The 16,057-nt window shown below is 53.8% G+C and overlaps 2 protein-coding genes across 2 annotated transcripts; both read left to right on the top strand.

The window, feature by feature from the left end:
• The first annotated feature begins 4,005 nt into the window (after positions 1 to 4,005).
• On the top strand, positions 4,006 to 11,066 carry HER10_EVM0000550 (uncharacterized protein). The gene is made up of 4 exons (XM_035470326.1): positions 4,006 to 8,157; positions 8,234 to 8,425; positions 8,478 to 8,557; positions 8,621 to 11,066. Exons 1-4 carry the CDS (start codon positions 8,083 to 8,085, stop codon positions 9,588 to 9,590), a joined length of 1,317 nt encoding a protein of 438 aa, XP_035328774.1. The 5' UTR covers positions 4,006 to 8,082; the 3' UTR covers positions 9,591 to 11,066.
• A 1,513-nt stretch (positions 11,067 to 12,579) lies between these two features.
• Positions 12,580 to 15,840, top strand: HER10_EVM0003341 (ATP-dependent metallopeptidase HflB). The gene is made up of 2 exons (XM_035473021.1): positions 12,580 to 14,744; positions 14,795 to 15,840. The coding sequence occupies exons 1-2, from the start codon at positions 12,912 to 12,914 to the stop codon at positions 15,260 to 15,262; spliced, it is 2,301 nt and encodes a 766-aa protein (XP_035329073.1). The 5' UTR covers positions 12,580 to 12,911; the 3' UTR covers positions 15,263 to 15,840.
• The last annotated feature ends 217 nt before the right edge of the window (positions 15,841 to 16,057 follow it).

Raw genomic sequence — 16,057 nt, 5'->3', positions numbered from 1 at the left:
CGACGAGGATGCGACGCAAGGAAGAAGCATTACGCTGCGTAGCGAAGGCCGGCTGCGATTTGGCAGCGCTGACATGACATGACGATGCCACACGTCTGCAGATTCCTGGTCAAACTCTAAAAGCTTGCGGTATCCGTACAGAGTACAGTTCTGCACAACGAAGTGGGGAGGAGATGAGCCACTCAGTTTTGGCAGGCAATCGGATTGTGGCGGCAACAGACACAGGGCATAAGTCCCGACTCCCAAGAGTTTTGTGGGCAGAGCCCTTCCAACAAAGTGTGGGTTGAGAGGAGAAGGTCGATACGCATTTCAGAATCGAGTAAGGCGGTGGCCAGTCAGTGAAGGATTCGATCGATACCTTGCCGGAATCTACACTTTGTGACGAGCCGGGGCCAAATCTCTCCTCTGCGGCTGCAACATATCTCGTCCCTCCCCACCGAGTTTGTGCGACCATGCAGCGCAAAAGGTGGCAGGCGGCAGGACAGAATCTTCACACCAGGACAGCCTCCTCGATTCGGCCTGAGCTGCAGATGTTTACTTGGACTGTCATCTTCCGCCTCCAGTCCTTTCGAGACGGCTTGATCACTAGCTTCACGGGCTTGACTGAGGCACACTACGTCAGTCGCAAAGCTTACAACATGTCATCCATCCACCATCCTCCAGTATGCCAATACTCCCTCATGAGTTATGCTCTTATTACTCCGTACACACATCGATAGAACGAGCATCGAAAAAGGGAGCATCAGGTCGACACATGCAACATGACACACCATCCTCGCTCTTCACCCCACCACCTTCGCTACCTGTCACTGCGGCTTCTCATGCCGTCTCCATTCTCTTGGACAACCCTACCTAATACCTTATCCCAGGCCTGGGATGGGTCGGCAGCACTGAGCAGACAACCACCACGACGGTGGTCAGGGGGGGTAAGAAATGGTCTTCTTTTTTCCTCAGTTTGCGGTGGAGGAGACAGAGAGCGAGCAGGGAGACAAGTTACGTACCTCGAGCAGAGGGGCAGAGTGGGAGAAGAAGAGACACTGAGAAGAAAAGGTGTGTGCCCCAGAAGCGGCCAGCTCGGAGCCAAGGGGGGGACCCCGGCGACCATGGGCCTGCAGTAGGCCCGCATCCCTTTTTTTGCCTTCGGGTGCGGATGCTCTCCCACCCCTGCCGGAGGTTTGGTTCTTGGCAAAGACTTTCTCGGGCGACCCCCCCCCCCCCTTCCCCTTCCCTTTCCACTCGCAGGGCCCTTGTCCCTGAAGGCGAAGGTCTTTCGCTAGTAATGGCTTTGCAGACAGACAGCTTCAAGGTCTCTTTCCGCGGAGGTCCTCCTCTGTAAGCCCTGGCTGTACTCCGTACCTGTCCTCCTCTCATTCTCTCTCGGTGTCCGAAGTATCAGCATTGTACCTACAGGCTACGCATACTGCGTCTGCTGGTGCTGCAACTGCTGCTGTTGTGCGCTGAAGAAGTGAGAGATTGAGTACGGGTTGGCGGGCTTTGGAGGGGGGGGGTTGGGAAACAGGGAAGGCGGACTTGGCCCCGAAACCGCGAAACATGTCTCCTCCTGCTGTCTCTCTCATTTTCTCGCTCTTTTCTTCATGGCTAAGCCGGAACGAAGGTTTCTGCCTGGTTTCTCGGTCATTTCTCTAAATTGGCTCCTTATCTCCTTGATATTCGGATGAAGGATGAGTGAGAGAGTGAGAGTGAGAGTGAAGAAAGAGGAGAGCTGAGGAGATTGGCAAGCGTTTTTCGGCCTCTTTGTCTCGTCCCCGGCCCGCCATTGGGTGAGAGTTTGAGTTACTAGAGTTAACGGCTTACTTTTTCGGTCCTCTTCTCCAATATGCCCCGACGGTCTTAATGCACCGGTGCTATCGGGCAGCTCCTCTCTTGAGTCTTGCCATCCACAGATGCGCGCGTCGCGTTCCCAATGGGAAACGACGAGTCATTGTGGGGGGAGGGTTTCTTGGTGGATCGTCTAAGAGGAAGCAAGAGGAAGTTAGTACGTACTCACGTACAGTACTGTGCATCTCGGCTATGGTCTACGAAGTATCCGTACTGCGAGGACGACAACGACGACAGCTTGAATGGCATTTCTTCCAATGGATAGGCGTGGGCTGCAGGAGTGGGCGTGGGCGGAGGCGTGTGTTGACTGGGAGCTGGAGGAGCTGTGCAGCTTGGGAGTGGGAGTCTGAGAGAGCTCTCTAGGTGCGTAGTGCGCAGTACGCAGTACCTTACACTATGGTCTACGGTCTACGGTCTACCTTACCTTGACTAGGTCGCCTGGTTACGTACCGCATCTCCCTTTCCAGCCCCTGGCCCCTGGATCCGGCCCCGGTGAGTGGCAGAGACCAGATGCAGAGAAGAGAGACACAGAAACAGAGACAGAGACAGAGGAAAGACAAGAAGCAGACAGGGGGAGAGCAAGCTCTGCAGGCTTGCAAGTACCTATTGAACGTTTCCCACTGTCCTGTCTTGCCCTGTCTCCTCGCCCGCTCATACCACTCCTGGGGGGGCCTGGGCCTGAACCCTGTGCCTGTTGACCTGCTGTACCTCGCCTTTCGAGAAACGACGACGACGACGACGACTACGAAAAAAGAAGAATAACAGGAGACAACGGCGTGGGACAAGACTCCAGTCTGCCTGCGTGAGGTAAAAAGTGAGTTATCAGCTTTCCGCCCCCATTCAGCCAGGACTCACTCCTGCTCTCCACGCCTGTATCCGTATCTTGGTATCTCCTCGCTTGGGATTTTCTTTCTGCTCACTCAAGAAACGACTTGTGGGGGTTTTCTCGTCCACCCCTTGCACTTGGGCGAGGTCTTGCTGCTCACCATTACGACGTTCTTATGGAGCAAGGTTGCGACCGAGTGGGCGGGATAAGGACGTTGGTACGGGTACGGATACATACTGTCAGTTTTTTTTTTCACCTCAATCCATTTGATGTTTATTAGGCACGGAGAGAAAGTGGGAGAGTTTCTGTGCAGAGTATCCGTAACTCCGCGCTCCATGGGTATCTGTATACACACCCCAATGAGGCAGCGACCTCAGCATGGTTGGCAGTTGTGGGGATAAGTCTCTGACGTTGTTGAACGGCCACGGCAAGTCGGGCTGCATCGCCGGATTGCCATTTTCTGTACTTTATTTTTGAGAGAGGGAGAGAGAGAGGGAAAAGAGACTGGCTCAGCCAAGGTACGCCGAGAGAACCAAACGCCTTCGGTCTCAGTCTAGCCTTGAAAGCCACGAATTCAACATCCTGTGTATATTCCCAGGTATCGTGCCCATCTCCACCAAATGGGCCAGGAAAATCGCAGAGGACGACGTTCATTTGGAGACAAGAGAAAGCCAGACCGGGACGGACTGGAAGCGATGCAAGGCTACCTTTTCGTCGTAGTCAATCGTTCTGACCATGCATTTCACGACACCAATGAGAAGACGCTCTCTCCGCATACTACCTTGAGTTGAGCACCACTTACACCGTCGCTTCGCTTCGCTTGCTTCATTACACTCCATTCGCGTCCTCGATCAAACGTTCGACTGGCAGCCCGTGAACGTAGTCGTGTACTCCGTAGTCTAACTATGGACTTTTGTTGTTGGATCAAGGGTTAGCAGCTTCTCTCTCTCTGTCTCTCTCCATCTCTCGTCTCTCATGCGACGGCCGCGCCGTCCCATCCATCACCGTTGCCTCTGCTACTGCCACAGTAGCGTTTTTGGCTCAGCAACTGCGACGGCTAGTCTAGATGTGTGTGGTTCTTTTCTTGCCCTACCTCCTGCTTTTCTCTCTGGTGTGGCAGGATCAACAACCACATCCTCATACACACAAAGGAAAGGAAACAACCGCAACGTTGGGGCTCACTTTCTTTGTTGTAAAAGAAAAATCCCGCCCCGCCGGCTGCCCGCGCAACGGTAATCAAAGCCGCAACCGCCATGTCGGCCGCGGGAAGGCAAAAAGCCTCTTGCTGAATTGTGATATTGTGATTGACTCTACGGATACGTCGTCTTGATCTTTTTTCTTCTTCTTCATCCTCTTCTGCTGCTGCCGCTGCTGTTTGAACCAACCCTTGCCTCTTCGCCTTGCCCGTCTCTTCACTCGCCATCACACTCTTTTGCTGTTCCCGGTTTCTCGTGTGGTTTCGGTTACTACATTCTCGACGTTACCTCGACTCACTCTTTTCTCTACGCCTACCGTTTGGACAGGGGGGCACATCGTCTTCTCATTGTGGTTTTCTCGCGTCTTTTTGGGAGCATGCAGTCTGCCATCACGCACATTTACGCCCGCTAAGAAAAAACCTCAACCCACCCTCCATCACCGGCAGTCCAGTCATACCTTGCGTCAATCGTCTGTCCTTTGCAAATCGCTTGACTGCTGTCGACATCTGGGGCCCGATTGTCTGTGTGCACATCATATCGCCATCTACGTCGACGCCATCACACACATCACACAGCACACACACCTTCTTTTGATTCTCCAACACGTTAAACAACCTTGTTCTTCATCTTGTACCCGGACTTGGCTGGAGCTTTTCGAGATCTCCTCACACATACACATACACACGCACACACACTCTCTCTCGGCCCCCCTCCGCGTTATCCCACCTTTTTGGGACCTCTTGCTGGCAGTTTCTTCGAAGCTTTCTCCCCAGCGACTGTGCTTCCTTGCCGAGAGGACAGACACCCGAGTTTGTCCGTTCGTTAGGGAATTGCGGCCGTGGCTTGCGGAACCTCCACCACAACCACTCCCACCACTAGAGCAACCCAGCGCCGGCGACGCAGCAGCAGCAGAGAGACGTCGTGGAAAAAGAAACGCTCCTCACATCTCATCTTCAACACCGCTCGTCCTCACTTCACAGACGCGCTCCCCAACCGTCACCTCAGCCCTGCTCATTCTCCATCCAAACCAGCACCGCTTTCCCAGGGTCCCCCTCACCAAAAGTCATCACCAACAAGTTTTTATTTTTTGTTCATTCCTTCTGGTGCTGGTATACCGTACAGTGCAGTATCTACGTACAGTACCATACCCGTCTCTCTCCTTTTTCTTTTGTATCAGATCTCTCTTCCTTCTTTGCAACATAAAGCAAACTTATCCCCTCTTCTCATACACCTTGCCAACGGTTACCTCCACGGACAGGCGATCTGAGAGGAGAGTAGAAACTAGAGGCCCTTGTTACCGGCATACCTAGAGCGTCTCATCATTACTCTGCCACCTCGACTCGTCACATTGGGGCCTTGTTTCTTCTTGAATGCTTCTCGAGCTGTGTACATCTTGAGGGTCCATTGGCCTACGGATATCACTCCCACTCATCACCCGTTTTCCCGCCTCCTTGCCCCCAGGTGCAGTTGAACTTGCTCGGACACTGGGGTTGTGCGGACTTCTCGGTCCCGGCATATAGCCAGCGAACAGCATCAGCAACAGCAAAAGTAGACATCATTCAACCTGCGGGTGTGTGTTTGTGCGCTTGCAGTTTCTCTCTCTCTCTCTCTCACTCAGTCATTCCCCTCAACTCAAATTTCCCCTTCACCCAATACAAGCCCGCCAACAAACGTCTATTCCTTTCAAATTCTACTACTCCTTCTGTCCCATTCTCCGGACAGTCAGCCAGAGAAAAACGTATAATATATTTATATCGAGGCTATTCCGTTTTGAACGTCTGCGACTTGACGCACAGAACGACTATCTACTCCCCCGTTCTAAGGATCGCCACGCCCGCAGGGCCGTCCGCCATCTAAGTCTGGCGCGTGGTTTCTCCTCTCGGTTGATCTAATCAATTTCTGTAGCAAAACCAGCCGGCCCTACCTGGCCTGCCAGCGCTCGAGCGTCTCCCACACCAAGACCCGCCGGCGAGGACGACGCCGGTTACGGTACATGCCAAAAGTCACTCGACCTACCTTACCCTTACCCTCCTCCTCCTGGTACTCCTCCTCTCTCCTCCTCCCTCACTCCCACTACCCTACCCTACCCTACCGGTACCCCTGCCTTGCCTCTCCTCTCTGGTACCCGTCTGCACTGTCGAAAATAAGAAAGGGCCCAATCGGTACTACCTCAGGTACCTAGGAGCGTACCTCACTCCACGCCTCCACAGCTCCCCTATCCCCCTGCTCAGAATCCATACCTCGTTCCAGGGGCCCCTGGAAGAGCAACCTGCCCGCTCCAGCAGAGCAGAGAAGCACCACTTCTTTTTGAATGCAATGCTATATTGCTGCCGATAATATATACCTTCATCAGACGCCTCACGTCTTTCGCTCATAAAGCAACGCCTCCACGATAATCTTGGACTGGCCTGCCTGCGATCGTCTCCCCTCTGCCCCTTGTAGTATAACATAGCGCCACGACCTCTCACATACACCAACGACACGCACGCAACTGCACCTCATCTCAACTTCCCACATTGTTTCGTTTCTTCAGCCAAAGTACGCTGTTGCGTTTGGACTCGTCTTGTGCCGGGCATATCCCACTCGTCCTTGTCGTTCCTGAGGATAAACTACATCCAAACCAACAACACCGTATCATCACCGTCGTCATCCTTCATAAGTCGACTAAACAACAAATAACAAAAACACCAAATCTGTCGTTCACTTGCCAATTCTCCACCACGACACACACTACTCGACTCTCACCACAGACACCAAGGTTTCTCCATTCCCGGCTCACCGTCGTCGACACTTGCAACATCCTGGCATCTCCCAAAGTAGCCTCACCACACACCACGAGAATAGCGAGAGAAGAGCCTCAGACGTCCTTCCTAGTACCTTCCTTCGGCCCCCCACTTGGGTGATTCTCGCGGTCCGTCTGTCTAGACCATCTTGCAGTGGATCCTCTTCACCTTCGGAGACCATCAAGAGCTCTGTGCACACTTCTGCGCGAGTCTTTGAAGAGAAGCCAGACGAGAAAATAGAAGCAAGGAAGCTGCCGGTAGAAGACTCGAGTCTGTTTCTTGTCATCCAGACACCCCTCAAGCAAGCAAGAAAACGACGCCAGTCGTCCAAGATCCGCTTGGTCTCCCGTACCTGAGCGCTCAGAGGTTCGACGATCGCATTGTTCCTGGTGGTCACCATTATGCTTCTAGTCTCGGAAACTTAACACACGCCGGCCCTCGACACTTGGACTTCGAAACAAAATACACGGCAAGCCAGCCCGAACTTGGTTCACCCTTCTTATCTCATCCGCCGCCCGAAGAAGGGATTGTCCTGCAAGCAACATCAGCACTTCCCACCAGTTTGCGCTCGACCACTCGCAACAGATCCTCCAGTCAGGTGGCTAATTTTCATCGAAGACGGAGAATTTTAGTGCCTGTGCACCAGGACCCTCCCACCTTCTGGTACGTCCACACTTGTGGCTGTCTTAAAGAAGGCTACTCCCACCCGCTATGAACTCATTCTACCTCCTGGCCTTCATCAGTTCGTCGTACCTTGGGTTATCTTGAGCTGATCGTTTCCCACCAGCTTCACTCCCCTTCCTCTCTCATACTACTATACCTTACTCTCCTTCTCACACACCTTAATCTCCATCTCTTTCCCTCAACCTCAAGAGGAGTGTCAGCTTCCCCCGTCACAGCCACCACGCCTGATTAATACCAACACCCCCAACCAAGCTCAGGCCTCTTCTTCCTCCTCATCTTCTTCTCTCTTAAACACCATCCGTCCACCCTCCTCTTCCATTGTTCAACGTTCTTGAACGCACCGTCGTCTTCAACGCTTCGAACACTGCTCATCTTCGGCAACCTTGCGCTGGACGCCGCACCCGTTCTTGTCTCAAGTCGTCGACCTCCTACTTCTCGGCACACATTCACCACCCTTGCCTTCTTGTCCCAACTCGTCATTCCTTGAACGACGATTCGGGAGTCTGCATACAGAGAACCCGCATTGAGCATCCCGCTTAAGCAACGTTCCGAACCAGGATAACATATTGCACACATCAACCCACGCTACCCTTGCTTCTTCTGCTCCGGACACCATATCAGCCTAGTCCTTCATCACCCGATAATTCAAGACATCCTTTAATATCCTTTACCGCGGAAGTATATAAGTAGTACAGCTACTGCACCGGTCCGCATCTTGGTAATCCTGATCAACACCCAAACAAAACCCAAAGAAATGGAACTCATGGAGCTTGTCGAGAACGAGCCCACTGCTCGCCCCTTCCAGTGCGACTGGCAGTCGTGCAACAAGGTGAGCTCAGAAACACGCGGCCACTCGGCTACGGCTGTGGTGTGACATGGACGGATCTAACCTTGACATCTTGTAGAGCTTCAACAGGAAGTCCGATTTGCAGAGACACTACCGCATTCACACCAACGAGCGTCCCTACTCCTGCACAACGCCCGGCTGTGGCAAGAGCTTCATCCAACGGAGTGCTCTGACTGTCCACATCCGTACTCACACGGGAGAGAAGCCTCATCAATGCCAGCATATTGGTTGCGGCAAGCGATTCTCTGATGTATGATCCCCCTCTGACAGCGGCATATCCCAACAGGCACTAACCTCAGAAGTCTTCGAGTTTGGCCAGACATCGCCGTATTCACACTGGCAAGCGCCCTTACAAGTGCGCCCACGATGGCTGCCTGAAGAGGTAGATCTCGAGCCACCAGGCTTTCCCTTCACTTGACGGAGTTGACACTAACCAACTGAACAGCTTCTGCCGCAAGACCACGATGGTTAAGCACCAGAGGAGATCTCACCAGCGCGGCCTTCACCCCAACGAGCTCTTGGACGACTGCACATCAGACTCCGACAGTGGCGAGTCTCCTTCGACCCCGAAGCACGCCGGCATGCAATGGCCTCCTCAAGGCGTTATGGCCATGAACCACCCCGGTATGGGTCATGCAATGCACCGAGCTGCCTCATTCGCCGACTTCGGTCAGCACATGAACGGTTACCCGATGCCCCAGCAGCAGCAACAGCAACACTACGGCGCGCACCGCCACAGCCTTTCTTCCGGCGGAGCACACGAGGTCCACGGTATGGTCCACGACCAGCAACACCCTGGTGTACACATGCTGCAGCGAACCGCCAGCATGGGCCAGCACTCGTACTACGTGACGGAGCAGGGCAATCCGGGTGTCGCTACCATGAACACGGCCATGCCCCAACAGTACGGACAGGTGCCCCGGCAACAACAGCCGCAGGTTGATGTGCCGTACTCTCAACCTGGTATGAACCAATCCATCCAAAGCAGCCCGAGCAGCTTCTCGGCAGCATCGGGTAGGAGCCCATCCATTCAGGAAGGGTTTTATACTCACCAGCCAACCCAAGCAGCCACATATGCCCTGCATCATGCCTCCCCCGTCCTCGAGCAACAGCAAGCCGGCATGGTCGCGTACCCGCACCAGCAGATGCAACAGCAGATCCATACTCCCCAACCGATCCCGACTCAGGCACCGCAGCCTCCGCCTCAGCAAGTCAGCCAATACGCCTCACCGACACCCCAGGCCCAACCCGAAGAGTACTGGAACGGCGTTCCGTACCAGGCACCGGTCGAGGTTGCGACAATCGGCCAGCTGCCGACCTACGGCTCCGGCGTGTACGACCCTTGGGGCGGTCCCAAGATCGAGTTCGAGGATCCCTCAATGCAGCTCCCGTCCGCACGGATCGAGAACATGTAAGAGCCAGACGCCATTCGATGATGGCTTCCGCCACGCCAGGCATCCGTGCCTACCGATACCAAATCATCATTTCCATCGGTGCCTCGCCTTAGGCGCCGCTTGCTGTACCACCACCGGAAATTTTGACGTCGATTTGATTTTAACATATTCCCCCACCTCGTTGATTGAAAAAGAAGGAGATACCACGCGGGCTCCACAGAACCGAGCTGTCGATTGTTGAAAAGAAGAGGTTGAGCCTTTTGGATGCCTTTAGGCCCAGTGCCTCGCCACGCCTGTCATCCCTCCCTTGGGGCAATCTCATCGGGCCAAAAGGGATCCAGACGAAGAGGAATACAAGGAACAGAAAATGTCAAATCAATCCCCCAAAAGCATACATCAAGTCGGTACTTTGTTTTCTGGGTTTCAACACTCACACACAACCCACTGCAGGCATACTTTGCAATGCCGTTTGTAATCGTCAAATTTGTCGATAAGAGACGATCGCCGGATCTGTCGCTTCTCCCGCCTCGATTCACACCGTGGCCCTTCGCCTTCGGGCACCATTTTCTTTGTCAAGCACATACTATTACCCCGTCGACTTGGAATATTTGCATCTGTTTTCATCCAGAATATATCATTGGTGGTCTTTCTGTCGCTTCGAGTTTATAATTTCGTCTTTAGTTGGTCGGGTACTCGTGGGGTTTTTGGAGCTTGGTACGGCGGTTTGTGCTGTCTTATTTAATACTTTCTTTTCCAGTTCTTTCACTCCTTTCTCATCGGGACGTTCATCGACCATGTCGACTGAACACGTTCCCGATGATATGATGCAACGAAAGCATAACAGCCGGAGCCGGTCGGGCGGATGGGGGAAAGCCACTGGCATGTTGGGGATCATTTGACGATATCCGAATCTTGACGGCCCTTTTACGACCTTGGTGGAGAGGGGGGAAATCGCATGAGGATGGGAGGAGAAGGACAATAATGAGGATGGATGGAGGTTTAGGGTAAAAGGGAAAGAAAGGGGACCGTCATACGATGCCTGATACACGGAAGGCTCGGTCGGGTTTGGCAGCTTTGGAATTTCTCCGTTGCTTTTTCTCAAGGCCTTACGGCGCGACCCGGAAAACAAAAACATTCCCTGTAACAATAACAGCACGAAGTCGACGATTTCACTGTCTGGTGGTGGGCGGCGCATTTCCTAGAAAAGATTCCTCAGGGGAAGGGTTGACGAAGAGGGAACAACCGGGAAAAGGAGGAAATGGGGGGCCATGAGGAGGAATAGGGGATGACAAGTCGTTGTGCATATGTAATTTTACGTGTTTCCCCCCCTTGTGTATTGTGTGCTGGATTCAAAGGAGAAATGGGAAACAAATGGGATAGCTTTGGGAATTGATACCTGGTTAGTCAGAACGGAAAGAAATAAAGACTTTGTTAATCAAACTCTTGCGGCCTAACTCGACTCTTTATATGATTATGAGTGAGCGAGATGAGAACAGGGCGAAAAGGCTCGGCCAAGGCTAAGAAGGGGGACGCATGACCAGAAGACGGGCTGATGGGCTCTTAGCCTGTGTAAGTCAAAACTTTGAAAGTTGCTTAGCTGTTGAACCGGTGACACGTTGCCTTGCAGAAGCGTCTGCGTTAGTCCAAGGGGTGTCTGCATGATTGTTCGTATTTGTCGGTGTTGATGTTGGTGGTGGTATTGAGTTTCTTTGGTTCCGATGGGTAAAGTGTTTGCAGCCTGAATGGGGAAATTCGGTCGGATAAGGTGAGATGAGATGAGATGCGTGAGGGTGGTGATAAGAGATGGCGTTGTAAGTCGTGCGCTTGGGAGGACAGGACGGGGCTATTCTGGTAGCTGGACATGCAGATCATCTGAGGAGATGAGAGCTGAGCTGAGCTGAGCTAGATAGATGTTTCTTCTTGGCATTCCGTGGCTTTTTTCCTCAAGGTACGTTGGGCGACATTCGTGGAGGTGGTTGAGTCGTCGAGGAGAGAGTATCGACTTATCGTCCTGTGTGACTGGCGACGAAGTGTTGGATTCTCGAAAGACGAAGGAAGACCTGGAGGTTTGTAAAGGTATAACTGGGTTGCTCTACGTAGTATAGAAAGTTTGAGCCCGGATGATCCGCTCGTGAGATGCGCTGATCTTCGGGATATCCGCGCTACCCAGTGATGCTCATATCAGTTGTGAGAATATGAGAGATCGCCGCAGCCTCGTGAGTTTGTTTTTTCGCCCGGTGCTGCTGATGTGAGAAATCGGTGGACGGTGCTGACGCAGATTTCGAGACCCGACTTCGTTGAGAAGGGAAGCAGAAGAAGAACGGAGGAAGAGAGGGAGGATTGCGGATGGATGATGGGAATGAGGGAAATGGGAGAAGAAGGAGGGCGTTTACAGTTACCAAATCATGGGGAAAGGGCGCTTAATCCAAAAATTGATCTGCATTTATTTGCTCTGCATGCGGAAGAATGCATCCATTTCCATTCCTCAGCCAGCTGCTTCTGGCGATGTGTTTCTGGGGGTCTGAATGGGGAGACCGAGGGAATTTTATGATTGGTTTGTTGCTTTTTGGCCAATCAGATTGCGTTTTCTTGACGTCCTGGGAGAGCATGTACTGACAGAGGTGACTTCGCACCGCAAATTCGCGAGAGACGGAAAGTCTTTCCTAGATTGGATCAGATGTTGAACCCAGAAATAATGAAACATGGATACTAGAATTTCGGTCAACTCGAGGTCAAACTACGATCACCTTCGATGCTGAGAGAGGAAACTGGTGTAGTTGAATTTCTGATTATTAACCAATGACATGAGGTCGAATTATGCCCCTGCTCGTCTCCAATGAACCCCAAAGGCTTTGTCATCATTCGCCGGATCGGTCTTTCTCTGGCACCGACAAGTCGCGACATTCTAGAATCTCATCGACGTCACGTGGGGCATGGAGCTGGGCCTTGCTGCTTTCCCCGGTCGCGGCGCTTCGGCAGGGAAAAACTCGGAAGGCAGCACCGCAATGTCGTGGTCAATGAATAACGTCAGCTAAGGTATCCGCAGCGCATTTCGCCTCAACGTATCCATATCCCGCCGCCCCGTCGCCGCTCTCAACAAGACGACGAGTCAACCCTCGGCACGAATCATGTCATCTTCATCACACTTGCACATACGACGTCGATAGTTACTGAAGAAGCCTTTTCTTTTCTTTCCCTTTTCCCCTTTTCGTTCTCGTAAGGGGATTTCCCCTCTGCAGAACCCTTTGTTACCATCACCAACTCGGCATCAAGCAAACCATCTGCTCTGACGAATACGCGCTCCAGCCTACACCGCGCCTTCCCGGCTTCCCCAAAGGCACCATGGCCTTACGCCCAGCAGCGCTGGCGCTGAGCGCGACCAGCCCACTGCTCCGACGGGCAACGATGCAGCCCGCGACAATGCAATCCATTTTCCGGCTCGCGACCTCCTCCGCTCGCCCGACTGCCACCGCCTTCACTCGGACCCCCGGCCTGGGCCTTGCACTCCAGCTTCAGCAACAACAATATCAGTACAGACTCTTTGGAACCAACAATGCCATCTCGCGCAATCTTCTCGCCACGAGGGAGTCGGCAGCGAACAGGAACCCCGGCAGCGCGACCGCGCAGAACGCATTCTACCAGCTCCTCCTCAAGGCCAACATGCCCGCCATCGTCATCGAGCGCTACAACTCTGGCCGGTTCGCGAGAAACGATGCGGTGGATCAGGCATATGCGCAGGCGATTGGCATGCAGAGCACCGGCGCCGTCGGCGGGATGGGTGGCCACGATCACCTGCCCTCCGCCTTTGGCAATGTCGGCACGCTCGGCGGCCAGGAGCTGAACCAGCAGTCCCCCGGGAACCTTAGCCAGGCGCAGCTGCAAGCTGTTGGCCAGGCTCTGGCTGCGAGGTCGCGCGATTCGAACATGGCTACCGCAAAGGTCCAGGGCAATGGCCTCCCGACTAGCCCGCTGCACGTCGTTGTAGACGAGTCATTTGGCGGCGTCATCTTCCGCTGGGTCAAGTTCGTCTTGTGGTTCTGTCTCTTCACGTATCTCAGCTTGGTCGTCGTCACGATGCTGGTCGAGGGTCTCAACCTCTTCAAGCGACCCGGCGGCAAAGTGGACAGCGAGGCCAAGGCCGAGAACCAGACAACCCGTTTCGCAGACGTACACGGCGCCGACGAGGCCAAGGATGAGCTTCAGGAGCTGGTCGACTTCCTCCGCAACCCCGACAAGTTCTCCACCCTCGGCGGCAAGCTTCCCAAGGGTATTCTAATGGTTGGACCCCCCGGTACTGGTAAAACTCTCTTGGCTCGCGCCGTTGCCGGTGAAGCTGGCGTCCCCTTCTTCTACATGTCTGGCAGTGAGTTCGACGAGGTCTACGTTGGTGTCGGTGCCAAGCGTGTCCGCGATCTCTTTGCTTCCGCCAAGTCCAAGTCTCCCGCCATCATCTTCATCGACGAGCTCGACGCCATTGGTGGACGCCGCAACACTAGGGATGCTGCCTACCACAAACAGACGCTCAACCAGCTCTTGACGGAATTGGACGGTTTCGAGCAGAACAGCGGTGTCGTCATTATCGCTGCTACCAACTTCCCGGAACTTCTCGACAAGGCTCTGACCCGACCTGGACGTTTTGACCGCCACGTTACCGTTCCCCTGCCCGATGTCCGCGGCCGTATTGAGATCCTCAAGTACCATGCCAAGAAGATCAAGGCCGCCCCCGAGATCAACTTTGAGGCCATTGCTTCCAGCACTGGCGGTCTCTCTGGTGCCGAGCTCGAGAACATTGTGAACCAGGCTGCCGTCCGCGCCAGCAGGCTCAAGAATGCTGCCGTCTCCATGACGGATTTCGAGTGGGCCAAGGACAAGGTCATCATGGGTGCGGAGAAGAAGAGCATGGTCATCAGCCAGAAGGAGAAGGAAATGACTGCTTATCATGAGGCCGGTCACGCCTTGGTGTCTTTCTACCACGAGAGCGGTCCCAACAAGCTTTACAAGGTTACCATCCTGCCTCGCGGCCAGAGTCTCGGACACACTGCACACCTGCCTGAGATGGACAAGTATTCGTACACGACGAGGGACCTCAAGAGTCTGATTGAGACTTCTCTGGGCGGAAAGCTTGCGGAAGAGCTGGTCTATGGCACCGACAAGGTGACCACCGGTGTCTCAAGCGTAAGTTAACCTCGACGTTGATGCGTAGGATTGGCACTAACAGTAAACAGGATCTCAAGAATGCCACAAACCTGGCTTTCCAGATGGTCGCTCTGTACGGCATGTCTGCCAAGCTCGGCCCCGTGGAGTACGGCGAGCGCTACAACCAGCTCAGCTCAGAGACCAAGGCTCTCATCGAGTCCGAAGTGCAGCGTACCTTGACGGAGTCATACGAGAAGGTGCGCGAGCTGCTCACATCAAGGCGCAAGGAGCTCGATCTCCTGGCCAAGGCTCTCGTCGAGTACGAGACGCTGGACAAGAACGAGGTAGAAAAGGTCATTCGCGGCGAGAAACTTCCTGACCGCACGCCCATGCCTCAAGGCCCTATGAAGGTGCCTGCAAGCTCGGGCGTTGATATCGGTCAGACGATTCCCCCGCCGTTCCCTCCTCCTGCCGGACCCGCTACGCCTCCGCCGGCGCCACCGCCACCCGCGACTTCTACGGGTGGCGTCGCTCCTGGATCTAACCAGAAGTCATGACCGGAGCTTACCGTACGTGACTCTGGTCAGAACCATCATCAACACATTTTGTTCTTACGGTTAGCATGCGGAAGTGCGAGAGCCGAGTCGCGGCCCGTTGGGAGGGCACTCGCATGGATTTACAATGTATCACTTTAACGGTACAGCATGGCAGGCGTTTACCAGAGATTCAAAGAATTTGCGATTTCATTTGCCTTTGAAGGATAGCCAGGAAAAACGAGACAGACCTGGCTTTGGCCAACACAGCTTGGTCAACATGCTGTTGGCCAAAGGCGAAGAAAAGCAGCATGGTTTCTCGTCAGATCCGCTGCGCGCACGAACAACACTCTCCCCTCACCTGGGGCTTTGATACGCCTTCGTAAAATAGGGCGTCGGCGTCGGATATAGATTGGGTTGGCTATCGAGTAAGGGGAGGGCAAGACCGACTCTGTTGGGGTTTGAACTCCCCATCACAGCGATGCAAACGGACCGTTCTCTACTTTAACGGGTACGGCAGCGCCTGGACTCTGTAAAGTGCGGCCACTCGATTGAGTGTATTATTTTCGTTTGTAGAATTATGTAAATGAAGCATTGCCCCGTACACTGATGGAGCAGCCGAAGGTCGTGACTATCCAATCTATTGCTTGATGTTGAGGCTCTGTCAGGCTACCGGTGATAGGAGGAGCAGTAACATTGGCATGAAAGCCTTGCAGTTGATTGCGAGTAAATAGCGCGGGACTGTGTTCGGGGCCAAGTGATTGTTAGAGCGAGCTCGGCGACAAGGGAAAACCCGAAATCCGGTTCGTTTTGATGACT

Source organism: Colletotrichum scovillei, assembly GCF_011075155.1.
Source record: "Colletotrichum scovillei strain TJNH1 chromosome Unknown Contig00009, whole genome shotgun sequence".
Classification (NCBI taxonomy): domain Eukaryota; kingdom Fungi; phylum Ascomycota; class Sordariomycetes; order Glomerellales; family Glomerellaceae; genus Colletotrichum; species Colletotrichum scovillei.
This window is presented reverse-complemented; position numbering and strand designations above follow the sequence as displayed.

Bases quoted from the DNA above. Each gene is read 5' to 3' on its own strand.
- HER10_EVM0000550 (XM_035470326.1), top strand. From the start codon at position 8,083: ATGGAACTCATGGAGCTTGTCGAGAACGAGCCCACTGCTCGCCCCTTC. The intron at 8,158-8,233 runs GTGAGCTCAGAA...GACATCTTGTAG, and splicing joins ACTGGCAGTCGTGCAACAAG to AGCTTCAACAGGAAGTCCGA. The intron at 8,426-8,477 runs GTATGATCCCCC...TAACCTCAGAAG, and splicing joins GCGGCAAGCGATTCTCTGAT to TCTTCGAGTTTGGCCAGACA.
- HER10_EVM0003341 (XM_035473021.1), top strand. From the start codon at position 12,912: ATGGCCTTACGCCCAGCAGCGCTGGCGCTGAGCGCGACCAGCCCACTG. The intron at 14,745-14,794 runs GTAAGTTAACCT...AACAGTAAACAG, and splicing joins TGACCACCGGTGTCTCAAGC to GATCTCAAGAATGCCACAAA.